This window comes from Salpingoeca rosetta, assembly GCF_000188695.1.
Source record: "Salpingoeca rosetta unplaced genomic scaffold supercont1.6, whole genome shotgun sequence".
In the NCBI taxonomy this organism is placed as follows: Eukaryota; class Choanoflagellata; order Craspedida; family Salpingoecidae; genus Salpingoeca; species Salpingoeca rosetta.
This window is the reverse complement of record NW_004754928.1, coordinates 1,981,873-2,005,878: the sequence shown is the minus strand read 5'-3', so window position 1 is coordinate 2,005,878 and position 24,006 is coordinate 1,981,873. Positions and strand designations below refer to the sequence as shown.

At 56.8% G+C, this 24,006-nt stretch overlaps 3 protein-coding genes across 3 annotated transcripts in view; 1 reads left to right on the top strand and 2 right to left on the bottom strand.

Annotated features, from left to right (window-relative positions):
• Positions 1-15,315, bottom strand: part of PTSG_11954 (uncharacterized protein) — a 21,761-nt gene extending 6,446 nt beyond the window's left edge. The window contains exons 1-35 of the mRNA XM_004996488.1: positions 14,875-15,315; positions 14,585-14,646; positions 14,339-14,421; positions 14,118-14,183; positions 13,760-13,874; positions 13,318-13,410; positions 12,826-13,026; positions 12,512-12,608; positions 12,157-12,288; positions 11,726-11,881; positions 11,404-11,465; positions 11,081-11,179; positions 10,790-10,933; positions 10,387-10,468; positions 10,137-10,229; positions 9,765-9,837; positions 8,297-9,483; positions 7,780-7,943; positions 7,372-7,485; positions 6,734-6,984; positions 6,414-6,512; positions 5,972-6,222; positions 5,611-5,695; positions 5,157-5,329; positions 4,788-4,954; positions 3,912-4,484; positions 3,550-3,633; positions 3,246-3,356; positions 2,918-3,013; positions 2,491-2,577; positions 2,145-2,257; positions 1,168-1,349; positions 748-932; positions 394-488; positions 64-185 (exon numbers count right to left, since the gene is read on the bottom strand). Coding sequence (XP_004996545.1) covers positions 64-185; positions 394-488; positions 748-932; positions 1,168-1,349; positions 2,145-2,257; positions 2,491-2,577; positions 2,918-3,013; positions 3,246-3,356; positions 3,550-3,633; positions 3,912-4,484; positions 4,788-4,954; positions 5,157-5,329; positions 5,611-5,695; positions 5,972-6,222; positions 6,414-6,512; positions 6,734-6,984; positions 7,372-7,485; positions 7,780-7,943; positions 8,297-9,483; positions 9,765-9,837; positions 10,137-10,229; positions 10,387-10,468; positions 10,790-10,933; positions 11,081-11,179; positions 11,404-11,465; positions 11,726-11,881; positions 12,157-12,288; positions 12,512-12,608; positions 12,826-13,026; positions 13,318-13,410; positions 13,760-13,874; positions 14,118-14,183; positions 14,339-14,421; positions 14,585-14,646; positions 14,875-15,142 — 5,965 coding nt within the window. The 5' untranslated portion in view covers positions 15,143-15,315. The remainder of the gene's footprint in view (positions 1-63; positions 186-393; positions 489-747; positions 933-1,167; positions 1,350-2,144; positions 2,258-2,490; positions 2,578-2,917; positions 3,014-3,245; positions 3,357-3,549; positions 3,634-3,911; positions 4,485-4,787; positions 4,955-5,156; positions 5,330-5,610; positions 5,696-5,971; positions 6,223-6,413; positions 6,513-6,733; positions 6,985-7,371; positions 7,486-7,779; positions 7,944-8,296; positions 9,484-9,764; positions 9,838-10,136; positions 10,230-10,386; positions 10,469-10,789; positions 10,934-11,080; positions 11,180-11,403; positions 11,466-11,725; positions 11,882-12,156; positions 12,289-12,511; positions 12,609-12,825; positions 13,027-13,317; positions 13,411-13,759; positions 13,875-14,117; positions 14,184-14,338; positions 14,422-14,584; positions 14,647-14,874) is intronic.
• Positions 15,316-15,704: 389 nt separating this feature from the next.
• Positions 15,705-21,842, bottom strand: PTSG_03026 (uncharacterized protein; the record flags this gene model as incomplete). The annotated part of the gene is made up of 17 exons (XM_004996487.1): positions 15,705-15,747; positions 15,909-15,982; positions 16,240-16,312; positions 16,460-16,679; positions 16,891-17,478; positions 17,683-17,974; positions 18,182-18,256; positions 18,554-18,664; positions 18,898-18,954; positions 19,260-19,372; positions 19,594-19,638; positions 19,900-19,971; positions 20,237-20,347; positions 20,719-20,952; positions 21,269-21,347; positions 21,489-21,569; positions 21,777-21,842. The coding sequence occupies 17 exons, from the start codon at positions 21,840-21,842 to the stop codon at positions 15,705-15,707; spliced, it is 2,334 nt and encodes a 777-aa protein (XP_004996544.1).
• A 168-nt stretch (positions 21,843-22,010) lies between these two features.
• Positions 22,011-23,509, top strand: PTSG_03025 (uncharacterized protein; the record flags this gene model as incomplete). Its single annotated transcript, XM_004996486.1, has 2 exons — positions 22,011-22,146; positions 22,518-23,509. 2 exons carry the CDS (start codon positions 22,011-22,013, stop codon positions 23,507-23,509), a joined length of 1,128 nt encoding a protein of 375 aa, XP_004996543.1.
• Positions 23,510-24,006: the final 497 nt, after the last annotated feature.

The window sequence follows — 24,006 nt, the reverse complement described above, 5'->3', positions numbered from 1 at the left end:
GATTCAAAGGGCAATGGCAACTCTGTAACCGCAGTCCAACACCACACATCACGGTGACGTCACCTTGGCGCATCTGCGAGGAGTCCTCCTTGAGTCCTTCCTTCATCTGCGGCACAAGTTCGCCCAGCACGCGGTCGCCCATCTTGCGCACAATCTCGCCCAGCGTCCGCGCCGCAGTCGCCTGCCTGCTCGTGGACAGGTGGTGGGTGCATCATGTATGTGAGTGGATGGGCGTGTGTGCGTGTGCGTGTGTGTGTGTGTGTGCGTGTGCGTGTGCGTGTGTGTGTGTGTGTGTGCATGCATGCGTGTGCGTGTGCGTGCGTGTGTACAACATATGCATGTGGGTTTGTGTGCATGGCATGTGCGTGCGTGTGCCGCTACGCTGGAACGGACCTAAACTCGGACTCGTGTGCGAGGGAGGTGAAGATGAGACGCATGAGCTCGTGCAGAATCTCGCGCAGCGTCCGCATCGAGTGGTCGACGAGGACCTGCAGTTGGAATTGATAAAGGGAGCAGTGCTGCGGGTGAGACGGTCGCACGGCGCAATCCAAGTCGCAGCAGTGGAGCACAACAAGAATACTACAACAAGGGACACAGCATGCGGTACAATAGCACACACGAAACGCGCAACCGAAGACCAAACACCAAATAACACACGAAGCGCACAACAAACGGCCCACAAGTACACACATCAAACAACACCATCCACCATTCACGCAACACCAAACCACCACGCCAGCCACGGACCTTCCAGATGTGGAGGGCGGCGTCGCGGACGTGCAGTTGGTCGTCGCGGCGGAGGAAGTAGATGAGAGCAAGCACGCGGTTGCGCTGCTCTTCGCCAAGCTTCTCCACAAGCGCAAGGTTGCTCGTTGCAGTGCCCAGGCTGTCGTCCTCGTTGTTCGACAGCGTCGACTTGTTGCCAGATGTGCCTGTTGTCGAAACGGGGGCAGATGGTGGATGAGAAGAAGTGAGTGAGAGTGAATGAGACAGAGAGCAGAGAATAAGATAGGCTTCGACATTGCGAAACATGCAACACGCACACGCACACGCACACGCACACGCACACGCACACGCACACACGCACACACACACGCACAAGTGCAAGCATGTAAAGCATAAATACGAGTTCATAGCTGCAACACAGCACGACCCGTGGCAACGCACCTGCGAGCTGGTAAAGGAGATCGCCACAAAGGGTGAGGGCGGCAAAGCGCATGTGCCAGTCGTCATCAAGCGCGGAGGTGGTGAGCGCCGGCAGGAGCAGCGTGATGGCGTCGCCAATGTAGTTGGTGATGATGGTCCGCCCGGTCTTGAGCGCTGCGTCGCGCACAGACTCCTCGATGTCGCTGCAGGGGTGCAGTTGGGTCGAGAGGAGGAGCAGAAGGAGGACGACGAGGTGGTGGTGTGGTGGTGGTTGAGGGAGGGGGTTGCATGCATGAAGTGTGTCAGTGCAAGCAAACAGCAAAAGAAACGATGAAGCCGGGCGTGCTTTGCCAAAGCACGCACACACACATGATGCACTCACACACACACACACACACACACACACACAACACACAACACACACACACACACACACACACACACGAGGCCTAGACCAAGTGCTTGAATTGAGGTGATCGAGCCAGGGGGAGAGCTACATAGAGATAATCGTAAAAGTGACTGGCTCCACCATCGTATTTAGTAGTCAGTAAGTGTGTCTCGTATGATCTTCCGGTCTTAGAACTGACCCAGTATGGTGTGCAATGTACTAATACGGCTATAGGACCGATCTACTTAGTCCACAAGGTAGTTGCCGTGATCCGCGCAGAAACACGAAATAGGTAAAGTTGGATCGGGGAGGAAGGGTGGGGCCCCCCAAAGGCGTTAGCAAACAGTGCCCATGCATGCTGGGATAAGAGTAGTCTGACTCGTAAAAAGGTAACCTCCCCTAGCATACACACACACACACACACAAACATGATGCACCCACACACACACAAAAAAAACACACACACACAAACACACACACAAAACACACATCCACGCACAAGCACACACACACATGATGCACACACACACACATGATGCACTCACACCCACGCACATCCACACACACACACAAAAACACACAAAAAAACACAAAAACACACACATCGCACCTGAGGCCGTGGAGGATGGGGTCGATGATTTCGACAACGTGGGGTTGGAACGCCTCGCCAAATGCGAGCGGCAGGAACATCAGCAGCATAAGGTAGCCCTCCCGCACAGCAGGCTGCACCGCGCGCAAGGAAACACAAGGAAACAAACTCCAGATGAGGACAATATCCAACGCGCACATGCATTCATGCCCAAACAGCAAACAAACGCAAACACAAACGCAAACAAAAACAAAAACGAAACAAAAACAAAAACAAAAACACAGTCAACACATGCACAGGCACAAACGGAACACAGTCAGCAAACCCAAACGCAACAAACAAGTGCGTGTCGCGCGTGCTTGCTTGCCTTGGGGTGCTGCGTGTTTTCGAGGAAGGTTGGCATGAGCTCGACCAGGCGATCGGGGCCAAGCGCAGCCAGCACCTCTGCCAAACCCTACGATGCAATAACAGCAGCAGCAGCAGCAGCAGCAGCAGCAGGAAGAGGAGGAGGAGGAGGAGGAGGACCAATGGACGAGAGAAAACGAGCACAGGCATTTGTATGACAGAGTGGCGGGTTCAGCGTGAGAACAGTAGAGAGGAAGGGATAACACAGAAAAGGGAGGGGCCATAAACCAGGCTCACACGGTTGTTGAGGAAGAGGCCTCGCACCCGGTGTGTCAAATGCAACCGCGAGCAGCAGTGCAATAGAGCATAACGGGACCACTACAAATCAGCACAACCCCCCCCCCCCCCCAAAGCGCGAAGACTGCATGGTGTCGCCCTGTTACTCGCACCTGCGCTGCGCCTGCGCGGTCTGCAGAGGACGCGTCGCTGGCGAGGGTGTCGAGCAGCCACGGCAGCAGCTCGGCAAACCGCTCCTCGCCCATGCCCTGATGCCGGGGAGAACCAGCAGCACACGCACATGAGAGAGGGGTTGGAGCGCGAGGTGAGGTGAGACGAGGGATGATATTGGTGGTGGAGGCAGAGTAAGAAGCAGATATGCACCAGCACACGTCACGAAGGTGTGCACAAGAACAGGGAGAAGACCCTGAAAGGAACACACACACACACACACACACACACACATCATGCACACACACACACATCATGCACATCACACACCTTGACGAGGGCGCCGAGGGCGTTGGATGCGACGGCGCGCATCTCGGGCACGGGGTCAATGAGCGCTTCCTTGAGGCCGGGAACAAGCCCGTCAAGGTACGGCGCAAGATCCTGTGTGTTGGTGGTGGTGGTGGTGGTGGTGGTGGATGAGAGGGATAAGAGAGGAAGAGGTTGGCGAGAGGGCTGCAAAGAATGCAAGCTGAGCCATGTCAAGTGGGTGAGCAATATCAACGTCGACACAAACATCAATGTCAAGACCAATGCCGAGATCGAATGACACCGCCTCAGTTGGGGCAGAACGCACGTTGGGGTCTGTGAGGGTGTTCATGTTGCCGATGATGGTTGCCGCCTTGGTCTTCACGCGTGTGCTGCGGTCTTGCAGAGCGCGCTGGAGAGTGGCAGCCGAGGAAGTTAGTGGTGGAGGGAAATGAAAGGCGAGGGGTCGTGTGAGCAATTCAAATGAGATCGTTTGCGGTAACGCAAATGTGTAACAGAAGTGTGTCGCACAAACAAACACGTGCACACACACTGGCACACACGCTCCCGCAAACGTGCAAGCACCCACAATGACACAAAGAATACACAAGCAATGACACAAAGAATGACACAAACACGCTCCCAACCCAACCCCCCAAAAACCCAACCAAACCATTCACACGCGCGAACCTCCATGACGGGCATGATGAGTGCGAGGGATGGTGAGTCAATGACGTGGACAAACGCCATGTTCATGAGCTTGGTGAGGCACTTCTCCGTGTAGGTGACGGGATCGCTGAGGGCCTTGAGGATGGTGTTCACCATGCTCTTGATCTCGGGGTTCTTCACCACAGAGCCGACCTTCTTCAGCGCATCCTTGCCAGCAGCCTGCACCTTGGCGTGCGAGTCTGTCAGCACCTCCGTCAGGTGCGGCACGATGGTGGGCAGACACGAGGACAGCTGCTTTGGTGCGCAGAACGCCATGGACCCAAGCATCTGCACGCTGCCTTGCTTCGTGCGCCAGTTGTCGCTCTGCACGCACTCCAGCAGCTTCGGCAGCATCTTCTTCACGCCGTGGCCGGTGAGCTTGCTCATGACGGCACGGGCCGTGTCTTTCGCAGCGGCACGCACGTCGCGCTTTGGATCGCCAAAGCTCAGCATGAGGTACTGACTCAGCTCAACAACGTGCGGCTCAAATGTGCGGCCGAGAGTGATGCTAAGCAGCTCAATCGCCATCAGCGCACCCTCACGCTGCTCTTGCTTCTGCAGGGGAAAGTGGGAGGAGCGGGAAAAGGTGTTGGCAGAAAAAGAAATACGAAGGGGAGAAGACAGTGCACACACACACACGTACACGCACACACACACACGCACACACACACACGCACACACACACACGCACACACACACACACACACACACAGAGCATGGACACGTTGTGAGTTCTAGACAAGCCCATCGAAAGCAGAATGCGATGAGCACAAAACAGAGTTGTGCGTGCGCACAGCGGCGACGTGTAACAGCAACACCCTGCCCTCCAACTGCGCAGACGACGCATCAAGGCTGCACCTTTGACTCGAGGGCGGTGGTGAGGCGGGCCATGGCGTCCTGGGACTTGAGTGTCTTCAGGCCGCACGATTTGACGACAGCAGCGAGCCCGTACGCGGCACCGCGGCGCTCGCCGTACGTCTCCCCACGCAGCACCTGGTTCAGCAGCAGGTCAACCAGCTCCGGTCCTGGTGGTGGTGGTGGTGGTGGTGGTGGTGGTGGTGGTGGTGGTGAATAGTTGGTGATTGGTGGCCGTGGCAAGTGGTTGGTTGCGAGTGTGTGTGTGTGTGTGTGTGTGTGTGTGTGTGTGTGTGTGTGTGTGTGTGTGTGTGTGTGTGGCGGTTGGGAGTCACAGCAGCAACACAATGGAAGTTGGTTGAGGGCGCGTACCGCGGTCCTTGGTGCAGGAGAGGAGGGGCTGGAGACACTTTGCCACGGCCTCCTGCACGCGCTGGGAGGGCGTGGAGAGGGTGGCGATGAGTGAATCCGTGATGCTCGGAATGCGTGGGTCGGCCGGGTCAAGATGTGTCGCAACGGACCCAAACAGCACAATGGCACCGCGGCTGGATGGTGGTGCACGCGGGGGATGTTTTCGGGGAGGTTACATAGGAACGTGTGAGGACTTGATGTATTGAGGAGCGAGATGAATCATGCAAGAGGGGGAGGGGGCAGTCGTGCTGTACAGTGTGACTTGCACAAATTGACACAGGACACGCGACTCACGACATGCACACAATACACACACGCACCACAATACACGCACACTACTCTACGCACTTTGCACACACACCAACACACGCCACACGCACACATGCACCACACATGCACACGAGCACGCCTGTACCGAATGGTGTCTTCTTGGCTGGTCTTGCTGGGCTTGCTGAGGAACCTGTCAAAGACGGGCAGCAGCTTGGCAACATGGTTGCGGCCTGGTCAAGGTGGTGTGCAAGGGAGGTGTGCAAAACCATGCACCCAAAGAAGATGCGTTACCGAAAATAAAGCGTTCAACTCATGGCGTTCAAGCAAGTGCAGCAAGGCACCTTGCAACACGAGCATCAACAAAGGACAACACCGGCAGCCCCGCAATCTTCGCAAAACTTGGGTACAAACAAACAACTACACGAAGTTGCACGCTCACACACACACACACACACGCACACACGCTCACACACACGCATATTCACGTCGCCACAAGCGCTGTGCACCTTGCTCCATCATGATGGTTTGGCCGGCAGAGACGACGGCCTCGCGAACACCGGCGCTGCGGTCGCCAAGCGCCGTCTTGAGCATAAAGTCCACGATGCGCAGCGTCTGGGCCCCGTTGAGGAAGGGGGCGAGGGCACCCAGCCCAATGGCCAGGCCCGCGCGGCTTGGCCAGGGGTCCACAAACGGCTCTGAGATGATGTTGCCCACGTGGTCGCGCACGGGTTCCGGCACAATCAGCAGCCGCACGTACCTGCACGTGCAGAGGAGGGTGTACATTGTAGTGGTGGCGGCGTGTCAATGTGTGTGTGTGTGTGTGTGTGTGTGTGTATGTGTGTGTGTGTGTGTGTGTGTGTGTGCAACGTCGGGTGCGTGTGCAAGATAAAGTACACGAGTGTTTGACGTGGACATTCATGTGTGTGTGTGTAAGAATGTTGTACGCACGAGTCGAGGAGGCGGTCGAGGACGGCGTCCACCTGGTCCCGGTGCTGCTCAAGGGCAGTGCTCAGCGCAGCCGCAGCGGCAACACGCACAGGCTCGTACCTGCGCGCGCAACAAGGGCACAGAGGTGTGTGAATGTATGTTTGTGATTGTGTGTGTGTATATGTTTGTGCTTGTGTTTGTGTTTGTGATCGTGCTTGTGATGGTGTGTGTGTGTGTGTGCGTGTGTGCGTGTGCGTGTGTGTGTGTGTGTCGGATACAGACTCAACTACAAGCGAGCAGCAGCCGGCACAGCAAGCACGCGGTGCCCTCAGACAACGCACTTTGAGGTGAGGGGCTCCTCGAGCAGGGAGCACGCATCAGCGGGAAGCTCAAACTGGCGGGTGGTCCACAGCTGCTTGGCGTATGCAGCAACATCCTCTTCGGGGTCGTGCGTGGCCACCCAGATGACGGTGGCGTTGCGGTCGTCAAGTTCAAACGGAAGCAGCAGCAGCGACTGCATCACAGCAGACCGCTGCCATGGGCTCTCGCTGTCGTACGCGTCAAACAGCACATCCGTCTCCTTGGCCGTGACCTAAAGGCGCACACGTGATGGTGAAGATGCGGTGTATCAGATAAACCGCTGACATCCACAATGGCCGTCGAAACGCCCTTGTGCCGCAGTGTGTGTGTGTGTCTGTCTGTCTGTCTGTCTCTGTCTGTCTGTCTGTGTCTGTGCCTGTGTATGTGTCTGTGTGTGTGTGTGCGTGTGTGCGTGTGTGTGTCTGTCTGTCTGTCTGTCTGTCTGTCTGTCTGTCTGTCTGTCTGTCTGTCTGTCTGTCTGTCTGTCTGTCTGTCTGTCTGTCTGTCTGTCTGTCTGTCTGTCTGTCTGTCTGTCTGTCTGTCTGTGTGTATGTGTCTGTCTGTCTGTGTCACCACCAACACGCATGTGCATGTGCCTGCGTCTATGTGGTCTACGCACCTCGACGTCTGCTGCTGCAGCCTGCATGTGCTTTGCAAAGGCAACCATCATGATGCCTGCCTGGTGCGCAATGCGCGAGTGGTTTCGCATTACCTCAACCAGCAGCGACAGCACCTGCGCAGCCACCAGCAAACCCACAAACACAAACGGTGAGGATTGAAATGAAACACGTCATGAATCGCACACGTGCTTTTGACGCGACACCACACACACACACACACACATGCAACACACACTGGCATGCAGTCAACACACAGTCACACGCACACAGGGCACACTCAATTACACACACAAACTCATTCACACACACACACGCACATGCACACACACAAACACAAAAGCAACACCCGACACCACAACGATCAAAACGAGCCAGCGCTGAACAAAAGCCGGTAGCGGCGGGCTTACCTTGAAGCGTGCGATGAGGCCCGAGGCGCCGAGGTGGGCGTGCTCGCCAAGGAACACCATGGCATCCTCCCGCGTCGAGTCCTTCAGCTCGGGGGAGCTCATCACCTGCGCCATGAGCGGCAGCAGGTACGACATGCCCACGTCGTCGACGCGGTGGTGCTCGTCTGTCACAACATGCGAGAGTGTGTAAGCCAGTGTGTGTGTGTGTGTGTGTGTGTGTGTGCATGCGTGCGGGTGTACATGTGAGTGAGTGTGTGTGCATGTGTGTGATTGCAAGCCAGTGTGCGTGCGTATGTGTGTGCATGCGTGCGGGTGTACATGTGAGTGAGTGAGTGTGCGTGCATGTGTGTGTGTTTGTAAGCCAGTGTGCGTGCATGTGTGTGTGTGTGTGTGATTGCGTGACCACTTCACGAATGGGAGGGCAGCGGCGTCATCCCGAGCACACCCCTCCTCCACCCTCTCCATCCCCTCCATCCACGTCCATCCCCCCCCCTCTCCACACCCCACAAACGCTCACCGTGTGCAATGTGCAAAAGGTCGCGCAGGAGGCGAACGGTGAGCGTGGTGACGCTCGTCTCCTCCCATTCCGCAGGCAGCGGCGCCTTGCTGCCGGACAGCCGAATCGTGGCAATTGCAAGGTCCCGCGCCTCGTCTGCCCGCACAAACTGCCGCAGCACGGCGCTGAGCTTGACAAACGCAGCAGCGGCACGGGGACCGGCCAGCGCTGACATCTTCACCGCGCGCAGCAGCGACGACACGAGCGCAGGCACGCTCGGGCCGAGGGCGCGCACGTTGCCGCGCAGCAGGCCCTCCAGCGTGGCAAACACGGTGAAGAGCTGCTGGTCAAGCGCGCGCAGCTTCTTGCGCTTCTCAGACTCTGCCTTGAGCGTCTTGTTCTTGAGCTCGAGGTGGTGCTTGCTGAGCTTCGGGCCGCTATCCAGGGACTTGCCCTTCTTCTTCGCAAGCTCCTTGCGCACCTCCATCTCCCACTTGAGGTCGGCGTACCCCTTCTGGTTCTTGCGCGGCTGCTCCTCCGCCTTTGGCAGGAACGACGTGTCGTACAGCTCCCCCTCGGGCGTGTTCAAAATGCCCACGTCGTCCATGGTTGTCGACAGCAGGGCGGGCTGGCCGAGCGCTGTCAGCACGCGCTGCACCAGCTGCTGCCGCACGGCGCCAAATGTCGGCAGCTGCGTCAGCGAGCGCAGCATGTTGCGCACGGCCTCCACCTTGTCCTCGGCATCTGCGGTGTCGTAGCAGTCCGTGACCGTGTTGCTGATGAGGTTCAGAACGTCGTCGCCCTTCTCCTCGACATAGCGCGTCACGTCATACAGTCGCTGCCCAACCTGCCGCACAAGATCGGACTTGAGCTCCGCCACGTGTGGGTGGTGTGCGTTGAGCAGCAGCGCGTGCAGCAGGCGCCTGTTCTCGTCCTCGGGCGAGATGGGCGTGCGCGACGCAATGGCCAGCAGCGACGTCATGTACGCCGTGGTCGCCGAGCACAGGAACGGCACGCGCTCGCCAGCGGGCAGCCCCGTGTGGCGGCGGTACGCAGCGCGCATGCAGGTGAAGTGCGCAGCGGCCAGGGACAGGGCAGCGCCGATAGAGATGGACTGCAGGTGGGGCGCCACGGCTGTGTGCACAGCGCGCCGGGTACGGGAGCACGGGTGGTCGCACATCACGCTGATCAGCACACGCGCCCAGTGCCTGGAGATGAGTTGTGTGTGTGTGTGTGTGTGTGTGTGTGTGTGTGTGTGTGTGTGTGTGTGTGTGTGTGTGACAGCGTGCATGCGTGTGTACGTGCGTGTGTGTACGTGCGTGTACGTGCGTGTATGTATGTGTACGTGTGAGTGTGTGTGTGTGTGTGTACACGTGCGTGAGTGCGCGAAAAAGAGGGCGTAACAGCAAAGCTTCACACACACACACACACACTAAAATCGCAGAGCAGGCGATGTGGGCTGACGCCAGCAACAAGACCAGCATCGTACAGATCGGGGCGGGGCTCGTCGGCGTAGAACGTCTCCAGCGCGCGGCAGCAGAGCGTGGCAACGCAGATGGCGTCTGCAGGGCGGGGTAACAACAACAACCAACAACATGTCATGATGGTGGACGAGGTGTGATGGTGGCAGCAATTACATCGTGATTGCCAAGACAGGGCAAGTGCAGCAGCACGTGCGCGGGGCAGATTGAGCCGACAGGCGGAAGTGGTGCATGCACTCACACACGTACACACAATGTTCACACTCACATGCACATGTACACACGAATGTTCACACTCACACACGTACACACACACGCGCGCACACACACACACTCACACACGCGCGTGTACACACGAATGCTCACACTCACACACGCACCCTCGCGCGTGCATTCGGAGACGAGGCGGTCGTTGAACACATTCCCGCCGTTGAGTTTGGCCCACACGCCGCCGCCAGACTGCAGGGACGAGACTGTGCAGTCACACGGGTGGTGGCTGGTGAGAAGAAGCGAGATGTGGCAATGTGTTGGACGCAGTGTGCACGCAGAGCAATGGTGTGCACGCAGAGCAATGGTGGGCAACAATCACCGGAACAAATCCTGCAGCAGAAAACACACGCTCATACTTACACAGCTCCTCGTTGGTCTCTGCGTGCTTGAAGTAGATGAGGGCAGCATATGCGGCCTCGGCCTGCCCATGCCACGACAGCTCCTGCAAATGACAGCAGTGGGGCGTGTGAGGTGAGGCGAAGAACAAGGCGATGATCACGTCGTGGAGAAGGCGGGCGCAAGCCAATGACACACCACGCGCACAATCAAACCACCGCACAAGCAAACAGGAGTGGCACACACACACATGATCACATTATCTCACCCTCACCTGCATACACACACATATGATCACATTATCTCACCCTCACCCGCACACACACACACACATGATCACATTATCTCACCCTCACCCGCATACATACACACACACATGATCACACCTCACATGCACACACCCGTACACACACGTGCGTGCTCACACCTGCTTTGGCGCTGCGGAAATTGACTTTTCGAGGAGGGGCAGGAATTCGCCTGCGGCCTCAAATGCGTCCGTGAAGTGGGCGAGGGCAGCGCGCATCACAAACACGCGCGTGGCGGCCGTCGTCTTGGCGTTGCTCAGCGATTTCTGCAGTGAGCAGTCAACACACACACACACATATATACAGAGCATCAATGATGAGCTTGATGTCCTACTGAACGCACATCCACATCCACACACCGCAGCACACATCATAACACCACCACATGACCATATTCACCTCGCGGTGCGCACCTTGAGGAACGCAGTGACCTCCGGCAAGATCTGGGCGTCCGCTGCAAGTACATCATCCATGATGCACAGCATGTGCTGCTTCGTCGGCTCGTGGGACTCCTGTGGTCAACAGCAGCAGAGCATGTGGTGCGGTCAGGTGCACATTGGGATATATGTAAAGGAATGAGTTCAATGGAAAGTGCCTTGTTGTGTGTGTATGTGTGTGTGTGCGCGCGTGTGTGCGTTTGTGCGTGTGTACGGCTTTGAGTGTGTTTCCCCATCTCTCTTTCTCCCCTCCCTGCGTTCCTCCCCCTCTGCCTCCCTCTCTCGTGTGTGCTGCTGACCTTCTCGAAGAGAGGAATGAGACCGGTAAGGACAAGCTGTCGCAGCTCACGTCGCTCCTCCGCTGTAAACACGTCAAGCACGTCAGAAGAAGAAGATGCCATGATGGCATGTGAGCAATGGTGACATACACGAACCCAAACCAGGTGAAACTGACAACCACGCTCCATAGCCTGGCGTCGTGTGAGCACGTCACGTGGTGGTGATGATAATTGAGGTGGTTGGTGATGGTGGTTGGTGGTTGGTGGTGGTGGTTGGTGGTGGTGGTTGGTGGTGGTGGTTGGTGGTGGTGGTTGGTGGTTGGTGGTGGTGGTGTGTTCGCACCCGGGCCCTTGATGTCCTTGACGGTGGAGAGGACGGATGCTGCGTTGTAGCGCTGCTCCCACTGCGTCACCTGCCCGTGGTTGCCCTTGATCACAGCGAGAATGTGGCTCGCAAACTCCTTCTGCGTTTCAAGCTTCCCGCAGCACGCAAACAATGCTGTTGCCGTCCATCGAGGCAGCAGAACACGATGCACGGTGTGAGTCATACTTCATGTGGCAGTTGAAACAACCAGGCAACAAGGTGCACACACACGACAACAGGATGGGTGTGGGTGTGGGTGTGTGTCTGTGGGTGTGGGTGTGGGTGTGTTCTGTATATCTGTGTGTGTGTGTCTGTTTGTGTGTCTGTTTGTGTGTCTGTTTGTGTGTCTGTTTGTGTGTCTGTGTTGTGTGCGTGCACACATCGCCTGCGCTTTCAACATGTGTGCTCACCGGCGGCTGTTTTGAGGGCATCGCTGCGGATGTCGGCGTTTGTGTTGATGAGCGAGGGCGTGAGCAGCTTGAGCAGTTCCATGGCGTCCGCGTCCATGTGGCGCGTCGTCTCCTGCAGAATCGCAGCAAGCACTGCACACGACACCGCGTCAATACGAAACAAGACGTGAGGCAGTGATCAATACCGTGGCACACAAGCGCACGCTCACACACGTGCACACATGCATGCGAACACACATGCATGTGCGCCCATGTGTGTGTGTGTGTGTGTGTCTGTGCGTCTGTGTGTCTGTGCGTCTGTGCGTCTGTGTGTGTGTGCATCTGTGTTTGTGTGTGTGTGTGTGTGTGTGTGCACCTGGGAGGGCCTTCTCTGCCTGGCGCTTGATGACGCGGGTCATGTCCTCTGCCAGCTCCTCAATCGGCAGCACTGCAATCAGTGGTTTGAACGTATCCTGCCAACGACCACAGCAACGATAATAGCAACACTGGGGGTGAGCACAACACAACAGGTGTACACGTACACATCTGCACGATTCCTCCGTGCCTCTCTCCCTTCCTCTCCGCCGCTCTGCGACCCTCCTTCATACCAGCCAGCCCGAATCCCACCACACACAAATCCCCCACACCATCCTACGCTATCCCTCACGCGTCATGCATCGCGCCACGCACCAGCAGGGTCTTGCTCGGCCGCTCCTTGGGCAGGATAAGCTTGAGGGCAACTTGGTCCAGGAAGTCGATGTGGTGCTTGTCGAGCTGGCGCTGGAAATCCTCGTTGTCCCGCACAGCAATGCACATGGTGCACATGAGCGAAATATTCGTCGTGGGGCGCATCGCCGACTCAAACGTCACGTGCTCAATAATCACGGGGTACTGGTGAGAGGGGCGGATGAGGTGCCGTGAAGGGCAAAGGGTCATGGTCATGGTGATGGTCATGGTGATGATGATGGTGATGGTGATGATGATGATGATGGTGGTGATGGTGATGGTGAGGATGATGATGATGATGGTGATGGTGAGGGTGAGGATACGAGTGAGGGTGAGGAGAACTGGAACATACATCAACATGCCCCAAGCCCTGCATCGCCCACATGATCACAACAACACAATCATCACAATCACACAATCACACAATTCGCATATGCGCCGTGGGTAGCGCGGCACCTTGATGAGGAGGCGCCTGAGGCCGCGGACGAGGGCCCGCGCCTTGGCCGACGTGTCGTGCAGAGCAGCATCGTAGCAGTGCATCAACGCAAACTGCACACACAGGATAACAAGGTGGGAAGGGTAAGTCAGGATTGGTTGTGTGTATGTGTGTGTGTGTGTGCGTGCGTGCGTGCGTGTGTGTGCGTGTATGTCTGTGTGTGTGCGTGTATGTCTGTGTGCGTGTATGTCTGTGTCTGTATGTGTGCCTGTAACTATCACTGTCTGTATATGCATGTGCGTGCGTGTATGCGTAAACACATATCTGTGTGTGTGTGTGTGTGTGGCGAAGAGAATCTATCAATCAGGTGGTGTTGTGCGCCATGGTGCGTGCAAGCAAGACGATGGCATATCATGCGTGTTATCTCGTGTACATGCATGCATGCATGCGCGTCACACGCACCACTTGACGGTCGGTCTCCTTGAAGAACATTGTCAAGTCCGTCGTGGCCGTGTGCTCGATGGTGGCCTCCAAGAAGCGGGCAAACATGATGTTCGTCCACTTCACATGCGTGTGCCTAACAGCAAACAGCGAGTACACGCACAGACGAGATCAGTCAAGCATGCGCGTGTGCTGGGGAGGGCAGAGAGAGAGAGAGAGGACAGGCTGCTTTGTGTTGGTGTGTGTGCGTGTGTGCACGTGGAGGCCCTTGATCATCGTACATGTGCTTGTTCTCTCTCCGAGGTTGTGGTGGGTTGTAGGTGCATGTTCGATCATCAGTATGCCAGCGCAGGTGCGGCACTGCAGGAGATGCACTTACGAGCACAGGCGGGGCATGAAGTAGTTGGCGCTGATCAAGAACCCAAAGGCAGAGTTCAGTGGACTCCTACACTCCAGCAAAGCACGCAGATGGGCGCATGGGCGCGTGAGCACGCAGAAAGCTAGCAACCATGTGCATTCGAAACAATTATATCACTGCACACGACACACACGCGACACACACGACACACGCGACGCACACGACGCACACGAGACATGTACTTTGTGAGGAAGAGTTTGTACGCCTTCATGATGGCTTCTTGCAGAAGGTTCATCGGGTTGCGCTCTGCATTGGCGATGAGCAGCTGCAAATCAGGACAGATGGCAAGTGTGAGCACATCAAGTGAAAACGAGGAGTCGCTGTAGCTGCGAACACACACGCACGCGTGCGCAGAGAGCAAGGCTGGAGTCGTGCATCTCGCAAACATAATCCAACGCAACCAACATAGACCAAACGTGAGCTCTCACCGAGACAATTGAGCTGCACAGAGGAAGTGGGAGCTCTGTGCCGTCCATCTCCGTCAGCATCTCTGCAAACGACCAGATCACAAAGGCAAAACCAGTCAGTGTCGCGTACGAGGGCAGAAACCATTGGGGAGTGTATGAACAGCGCATCAGGACGAAGCACGAGCAGCGGATGAAGGGTATCGCTCACACATACGCCACAGCGCGTCCAGCAAGTACTGCTCATGCACAGCACGCACAGCAAACTCAGCACACATGAGATGACACACGTCCACAGCACACACAAGCCTGACCTGGGCCCCAGAGGCTGATGGCGTGCTCCACTTGCTGCAGAAGGGCGAGGCGCTCGTGCATGCTGCCGCGGCAGTTGTACGCCTCAACAGCAAGCTCCTCCGCACGTGTCATTTCGCCAACAGGCACAACGGCACCTGGCTGTGGTGCGACCTGCGCGGCACTGGCGCTTGCCGTCTCATCGTGGGCTGCTGCGGAAGCAGTGGACGCCGGCTTCTTGGCCTTCTTGGCCTTTCTCTCCTTCTTCTTCTTGTCTGCTTTGTCTGCCATTGCTGCTGTAGCTAGTGCAGGTGGCAGTCGTTGTCCTCAAAGATGACCGACAGGCAGGCAAGGGGACTGATGGGAGTGCTCTTGCTCGATGCGATGCAAAGCAGGTGGGTGGTTGATGGCAGTGTCGTCTTGTCTTCGCTTTTTGCTCTGCTCGTAATAACACCTTGCCTCGGTGGCGCTGTTTGTGGTGTCTTCTTCGGGTTGTAATCTACGATTCGCACAAAACGCAGCGCAAAAGTTGACTATCCACCGCACACCCACGTGTTTGTGCAAACGCCAAAGTGCGTCCTTCGCTGTGTGTGTGTGTGTGTGTGTGTGTGTGTGTGTGTGTGTGTGTGTGTGTGTGTGTGTGTGTGTGTGTGTGTGTGTGTCTGTGTGTGTGTGTGTGTGTCTGTGTGTGTGTGTGTGTCTGTGTGTGTGTGTCTGTGTGTGTGTCTGTGTGTCTGTGTGTCTGTGTCTGTGTCTGTGTGTGTGTGTGTGTGTGTGTGAACGGGAACAGAGCGCCAGGCCGCTGCTTGTCGCTAAACGTGTTGCTGAGGCGTGCTTGATGTTGTTACGCGTGTTACGCGATGGCCTTTGTCTTGGACAGGAACTCACAGGGGGTCCTGCAAACGAGAAGACACACAATGCACAACGCACAACGCACACGTGCGTGTCAGCGCACGACGACAGCACATGACGACATTGACCTCCCTGTCACACACAGGCACGATACGCTGCACACCATGCAACGCCAATGTAATGGATCAGATCAATGTGTACGCACCAGCCCTCGCGCGTCCCGTTGGAGCAGAACCACCAGCCGTCCGCCCTCTCAATCACCTCAACAACCTCGTCAATCTACATCCGAAAGCAAGAAGAACCCCATAGCGAGACAGTGAGAATCAGCGGGAATTAGCGAGAGACAGTGAGTCAGCGAGAGGCAGTCAGAGGCAGTGAGAGACACAGAGAGAGAGAGAGACAAGTGTATGAGAACCGATCGAGCAGGACGGGTGCAGCACAACGATGCATTGATGCAGGGCGTATGACACAGGACAAAGAAAAGAGTTTCGTACAAGTGTGCAACGCATCCACCACGAGCACCCACGTGCACACACCTGAACTGAAAGCTCGCCATCCGTCTCAGCCTTGTGGTTCTCAATCACATAAAACTCGCTCTCCTTCAACGACCTGTGTCACCGCCGTACACGCAGGAACACGTATGAGCAACAGCCACAAACCACACATGCACACACGCATGCACACACGTGCACACGCGCAATCCCCCGCCCAAACACGCACACACACAAGCACAAACTCAGGAACATGGGTACAAACCTGTTTGTGGGCTTGGTTGGAAGAGCAGGGCGTGCTGGCTTCACGGCCGGCGGTTTGGGCTTTGGCGGCGCCTGTGCTGACGACGACGAAGACGACGATGTCAGTGAGGATGAGGACTTTTTCTTGAGCAAGTCGGATGGCGCCCAGCCCTCCTGGCCCGTGCTCTTCTTGACAAACCACCAGCCCGTATCAGATTCCTCCAACAGCTCCACAACTTCCCCTGTATCACGCGTAGACGTGTGTGTGTGTGTGTGTGTGTGTGTGTGTGTGTGTGTGTGTGTGTGTGTGTGTGTGTGTGTGTGTGTGTGTGTGTGTGTGTGTGTGTGTGTGTGTGAGGTAGGAACAAGTTTTGTTGAAACACAATGACACCAATCTTCGACTGGCAAGCCATAACCCACGTATGCCACACCACACCCAAGCTCAAACCTCACCTTTGTTGACAGAGACAGCTGACTCGTTGTCGGCCGTGTAAGCCTCCATCACCTCGTACGCCCTCCCTGCCGCCACTGCCGACGACGGTGGCGATGGCTGCGGCTTCTCTGGTCGTGGTGGTCCCGCCTTCGTGCCTGTTCGCGGGCGTGCTGCCACACTTGGCCGTGTCGCCACACTTGGGCGCGGCTTTGGTGCTGTGGACACGGTGGGGCGTGTTGCCAGCGAGGGGCGCGCGGGCTTGGGCGGGCCCGCAGGCTTGCTGGTGGCAGACTTGGCAAACAGGCTCGCCAGCTCTTTTTTCGCGTCAGACACGTTATTGGACGCCAGCGGCGACGACGACGATGCAGCGGTCGCGCCCCTCCCACCGTTATTGTTGCTGTGATTGTTGCTGCTGACTCCTGTGGACATGGAGGGGCGTGTTGGCCGCGCTGGAGCAGCGGTGGGCCGGCGATCGGGCTTGGATGACGATGACAATGGTGCTGGTGCTGGTGCTGGTGATGATGATGGTGGCGGTGCCCCTGACACAGGCCGAAGCATGTCTGTTGGTGCCCACCCTTCCTGCTGGCCATATTGCACATACGACCAGCCTGTGCATGGTGTGTGTGTGTGTGTGTGTGTGTGTGTGTGTGTGTGTGTGTGTGTGTGTGTGTGTGTGTGTGTGTGTAAGAGAGAGAGGGGGGCGGGGACGCGTGTGGGCAAAGTAAATGAAACCACAGAGCAGTAAACCACAACACATACAAGCACAGATCACACCCGAAGCACGCGCGCACATACATGCAAGCGACGCGAACCTGAGTCTGATGTCTCGAGAAGCGAAACCTTTGCGCCCTTTGGTAATGCAATGCCAGCATCACCCTCCTTCTCAACAGCCTCCTCTGCAACAAGCACCTTGTTGTTGCTGCCACCGCCGTTGCTGTTGTGGGTGGCGGCAACAGAGGGAGCAGCGGGGCGCGGTGGCTTGGTTGATGATGATGATGACGATGGTGATGGTGATGATGATGGAGCGAGGGTTGGTTTGCGTGGTCGCGCTGGCTGCGCTGGCTTGCTTGGTCGGCGCTCGTTGCCGCCAGGTGCTTGCTGCTGCTGTTGTTGTTGTTGTTGAGTTGGCGAGAATGTATGCGTGAGTGAGTGTGTGGGTTTTTTGCATGTGTGTGCATGTGTGTGTGTGTGTGTGTCAGCGTACGTGTGTGTGTGTGTGTGTGTGTGTGTGTGTGTGTGTGCACGTGCGCCAGCGTACGTGCATGTGCAGTCGCACGACAACATGCACCACGTCTCGCTGTGCATGCCCACCTTCTTGAGCAGTTTCCCGAGGTGGCCAAAGGGGCCCTTCTCGCCGTGGATGCTGACGGGCCGCGCAATGCTCTCCTGCACAGTGCAGCACACGGCAACCAAGATGGCGCAGTGTGAATGCAGGGGAGGGGTGCATGTGGTGCGCACGTCAATTGAGCAGCAATGATGGAACAATGATGGACGCGACACGGTGGTGCGCTACAAAACCACGCACGAGTCCGCAACCTCTTCCTCCAACCGCACAGAGGCATACAAACACAAACACAAACACAAAACACAAAACACACACACACACACACACAATACAAGCCATCCACAATTCACGCGCATTCACACTCGGGCACTCGGGCACTCGGGCACTCGGGCACGTACGCGGCGGGGCGGGGGCGCCTTGCTGTTGGTGCGGGGGCGACGACGCACGACTTCGTTGTGGGATGCCGTGTCGCCGTCTTCAAGCAGACCCGTGGGCACATACTCCTGCACCTGGTGATGAGGGGAGAGGAGGGTAATGTGAGGGCGCTCCAAGAACACATGCGCACACGGACCTTCCAAGAACACATGCGCACACGGACCCTCCAAGAACACATGTGCACACGGGCCCTCCAACAACACATGCGCTCACGGACGCACGCACATCCACAAAAGATGCCTGCTGACACCCTTTCCACCGCTCACCATTGCAGCCATCACACACAACACTGTCACCACCACCAGACCTCGAGGCGGCGGAGGTAGGAGCCGGGGGTCCAGCCAACATTGCCTTGATACGACACCTGCACACGTGATGGGCGATGGAAGACAGCACACACGCACACACACGCACACACGCACACACGCACGCACGCACGCACACACACACACACACATACACACAGAGGAGGTGTGGGATACGGGATGGAGCGGTAGCATGATGGTCCACGCGAATGCATAGCATTTGTTGAACTACGTATATCATTGCCAAGTAAGCAACAGAAGCGAGGCAGTGCAACAAGGCCCATGTCAATTCCACGCTCTGTGCGTGTGCGTGTGTGCGTGTGTGTAAAATATTTACATATATGTCCAAGCGGGATCACCGCACCTTCCACCATCCGTCGAGTTTCTTCTCAAGCACAGTGACGACAGCGCCCTTGTCGTATCCAATCTCGTCCTCGTTCTCCGCCCGGAACGCCTGTGTCGAGATGTACTTCTCATCTGTGGCCATGGTGGTGATGGTGGCGATGGGTGATGGTGGTGGATGAGATGATGCGAATGCGAATACAATGCTGGTGTGACGGCACGACACGGGTGATTGTGTTGCATAGACGACCAAAACAACCACAGCCACAACATCAACTCCTCGTCCACATCACCAACATCAACATCACCACACCACACCACGCCACACCACATCACCACACTGCACCACACTGCACCTTTCGCTGGGACGGCTGCGCCGTGCTGCTCCTCATTCTCTGGATCTGCACGGCAGTGGTAGGAACGCCATCAAGGGGACACATTGAACGTCAGTGGTGGTGGTGGCGGTGGTGGTGGTGGTTTGTGTTCTCGCTTTGGTCGTTGGTGTCTCCAACATGCAATGCGTCCCCACACGCCAGCGTACAATATACACATCACGCTGACTAACGCCACCCTCACGTCACATACACAGGCACAGCCATACGTGCAAGTGTGCGGGAACAAAGTTCTCATCACGCTCAACAACAACAACAGCGGCCACTCACTCTCGAGCGGCTCCAGGAACGTGGCGGGGACCCAGCCCTGCGTGTCTGCGTCCTTGGTGACAAACCACCACCCTGCAACAACGAAAGGCAATGTTGGATGGATGGATGGATGGATGGATGGATGGATGGATGGATGGATGGATGGATGGATGGATGGATGGATGGATGGGTAAGTCACAAACCAACCTGACGTGTACATATAGTGCGTGCAGGTTGGAAGATACTGAGGTTGTTGAAAAGACTGTGGCGCACATACACACACCCGAAACAACAACGTAACAATCAACAACAACGACAACAACATGTATCACCACCACCATCATCACTATTGGCTCACCGTTGTCGTTCTTCTCGACGACGTCAAACACATCGCCGCAGGCAAAGGTGAGCTCGTTCTTGTCCTGTTTCCTGTAGTCCGCAACCGCGCGGTACTGCTCGAGTGACATCACTACAGGGGAACAACGCCGAGGCAGCATGGTGTGCCGTCGTGTGGTGGTTGATGGGGTGAGCACTGACGATAGTGCATCTGTTGCGCGCACAACACAGCACACGCACTACACACGAAAGAGAGACAGACAGACAGACAGACAGACAGACAGACAGACAGACAGACAGACAGACAGACAGACAGAGCACTTGCATACTTGCATTCAGAGAGCATGAGACGCCAAGAGGCACACCACACAATCACATAGTCACACAGCACTACACACACACACCACACGAGGAGTAACAACATCCACGCCCACAGCGCAAGTACGCCACTCAACAAACGCGTGCGCTTACCTTCGCCAATCTCCATTTCCTTGCCGTTGTCACTGTCCTTAGTGTCTGTGGAGATCATGCGCTTGAGCAGCGACGGCGGTTTCCGCTCGCGTTCGCCTTGTGATGGCGGCTTGATGTCCGTGGACGCGGCATCAAAGAACTCCAGCACCCAGCTGCTGGTGGTGATCTTGGAGGGCAGCTTGATCAAGGCCTTGAGGTACTCTGCAAGGGTTCTCGCGCGGCTCACAGCCACCTTGTGCGTATGACTGCGCCCAAACAGCTTCTTGCCTGTCGCGCGCACAATCCAATATTGTGTGTGTGTGTGTATGAGTGTAGGTGTAGGTGTGTGTGTGTGTGTGTGTGTGTATGGGTGTAGGTGTAGGTGTGCACGTGTGTGTGTGTGTGCCACGGAGAGAATGAGCACCAACTAAAGGTGACAGTGACAAAGAAAGAGAGGGAGCAAGGCACGCACAAACACACACACACGCACAAACACACACACGCACACATACGCACACACAAACGCACACACATACGCACACACATACGCACACACACATACACACACAAACATACACAAAACACGCAGCTGCACATGTCTGACCGGGAAGGAAGGGGAGAATGCGCGGTGGTCCAGCCGGGTCTGTGCCCGCCTCCACCGGGAACTTGTCCAGCAGGGTTGTCTATGGAACCCACGAACGCGGAATGAGGGTGGAACATGGTGGGATGAGGAGGTCCGCCGTACAAGCAAGGTTGGTTGAACAAGCACGAGAGAGGGAAGGAGCTTTGGTCACATCGACCCACCCACAAACCCCCATACATACGTGCATCTCGAAGAACTGGCTGTATCGGCGGTAGATTGTGACCTGGGAACCATCGCTCCATGACACCTGGATGACATACACCTGCCAGCAACACACACACAAACACACACGCGCGCGCGCATGAGTTGCAGCGCGTCTTCACAACCTTCCGTGACACACAACCCTCCACACTATGCACTTGCTTTCTGCCCTTCTGCCCTTCAGTTCTTGTACCCACGCGAATACACACACCCAACACACACGCCCCCACACAACGATCACACCCATCACACTCCCTCCCTGACCTACATAGTGCTTTGAAGGCGTGCGACGCCGCTGCACGTCGACCAACTCAACACCAACCACCGTCCGCATCTCTCTCGTCTGGCCGAGCTGCGCTGAGCTGAGCTGGCGTGTTGTTGTTGTTGTTGTTGTTGTGTGGAAATTCCTCTCTCTCTCTCTCTCTCTCTCTCTCTCTCTCTCTCTCTTGTTTGTGGAGTGTTGTCCTTCTCTCCCTTTCCCTTGCTTACCACACTGATGATGATGGCTGCAGGACGTGTGCTTGTTGCTGCGGGCGTGGTGCTGCTGGCCCTTGCAGTGGCTGCAGACGCCTCCACCACGTTTCCCCTCTTCAAGCAGTGTGACAAACGATGGGGCAACGATACCATGGGCGTGCCAGGTTCGGTTTGTGTGTGTGTGTGTGTGTGTGTGTGTGTGTGTGTGTGTGTGTGTGTGTGTGTGTGTGTGTGTGTGTGTGTGTGTGTGTGTGTGTCTGTCTGTGTCTGTGTCTGTGTCTGTGGCTGTGTGTCTGTGTCTGTGTCTGTGTCTGTGTCTGTGTCTGTGTGTCTGTGTCTCTCTCTGCCTCTCCGTCTCTCCCCCTCTCCGCCTCTCTGCCTCTACACCTCTCTGCCTCCTCGCCTCTCTACACCTCTACACCTCCACACCTCTACACCTCTACACCTCTACACCTCTGCCTCCCTGTCTCGATGCATCCTCACACGCAACGACAATAACCGCCTCCCCTTCCCGTTCCGCCAATCACACGCTCAGGCCCCGGTGAGCAGGCCACCGTGTGTAGGGAAGGATGCGCCATGTCGTGTTTGGCCATGGCCCTGAACGGCCTGGACATCACGCTGCCAAACGGCAATGGGACTGGGAAAGGCACGCCAGCCAACCCGGGCACGCTCAACAAGTGGCTCAAGGACCACCAGCTGTACACGTGCGCTGCCGGCGACTGCAACAACCTCGTGCTCAACGCCGTGGAGGCCTTCACCAACCACCTCGAGCTCATTTCGGAGGGCTTCCCGCAGACGCGCAAGGAAGTGGAGGCCGGCATCGCCAGCACATCCTACATCTACCTGGCGCACGTGCGCGACGGCACGCACTTTGTGCTCCTCACGGGCGTGGCAAAGGACGGGCGCTTCAAGGTCAACGACCCCGGCTTCAACCAGGACACGTACGCGTGGACAGACATTGTGGACATGATCGTGTACCGCGTGGTGCCGCCTGCCCAGCGCGCTCAGCAGCGCACCCCGCTGGCGTATCCGCTGTTCAAGCAGTGCAACGCGTCGTGGGGCAGCGACGTCATGGTGCACGAGACCATCTGCCAGGTGGGCTGCCTCATGAGCTCCGTCTCCATGGGTCTGCGCGGGCACAGCGTGCTGGTCGCCGGCACGCCGAGCAACCCGGGCGTGCTCAACGCGTGGTTGCGCAAGCACGGCGGCTACAACGACCAGGATGACCTGAACGAGGCTGCCCTTGACGCCATCAACACCACCTCCAAGATCTGGCCTGCGGACGGCATGCACACGTCCAACGACCTGGACCCGTACACCATCCGCGCCTTTATGCTGCAAGGGCGCTCCGTTGTTGTGAATGTCATGCACGGAAGGCACTTTGTGCTGGCCACGGGCTGGCTGTACAACAGCAGTGACCCGATCCTGGTCAACGACCCCGGCTTCAACACCACCGCCTACTCGCACGCCAACGACGCCGTCGGCTACCGCATCTTTGACTTTGCCGACCACTGGCCCCGCAACTGATGAATGTGCTGGCAGCTGTGGTGTGTAGTTGTGTGTGTGTGTGCGTGTGTGTGTGTGTGTGTGTGTGTGTGTGTGTGTGTGTGTGTGTGTGTGTGTGTGTGTAGTTGTGTGTGTGTGTGTGCCTGTCTGCACGAGTGCGTAGCTGCATTTCTGTTGTCCCCATTGCTCTTCATGCGTTACAACATGCTTCCACTGCCTTGATGATCAATGAACAGCAGTGCTCTTCCACCATAGATCACGCAGTGAAGTCGTCATTGTAAAGGAGTGGCTGTGAAGGAGTCACTGCAACACACACATACACATGCACACGTGCACACATGCACACACACATGCACACGTGCACACATGCACACACACACATGCACATCCACGCACACACATGCACACACATACACATCCACGCACACACACATCACGGTGCTGGGCTTGGCAACCGAGAACTGCCGCAATGTACGATTCTCGTCTGTTTTGTGTGCTTAGTGCGCATTATTTTTTGG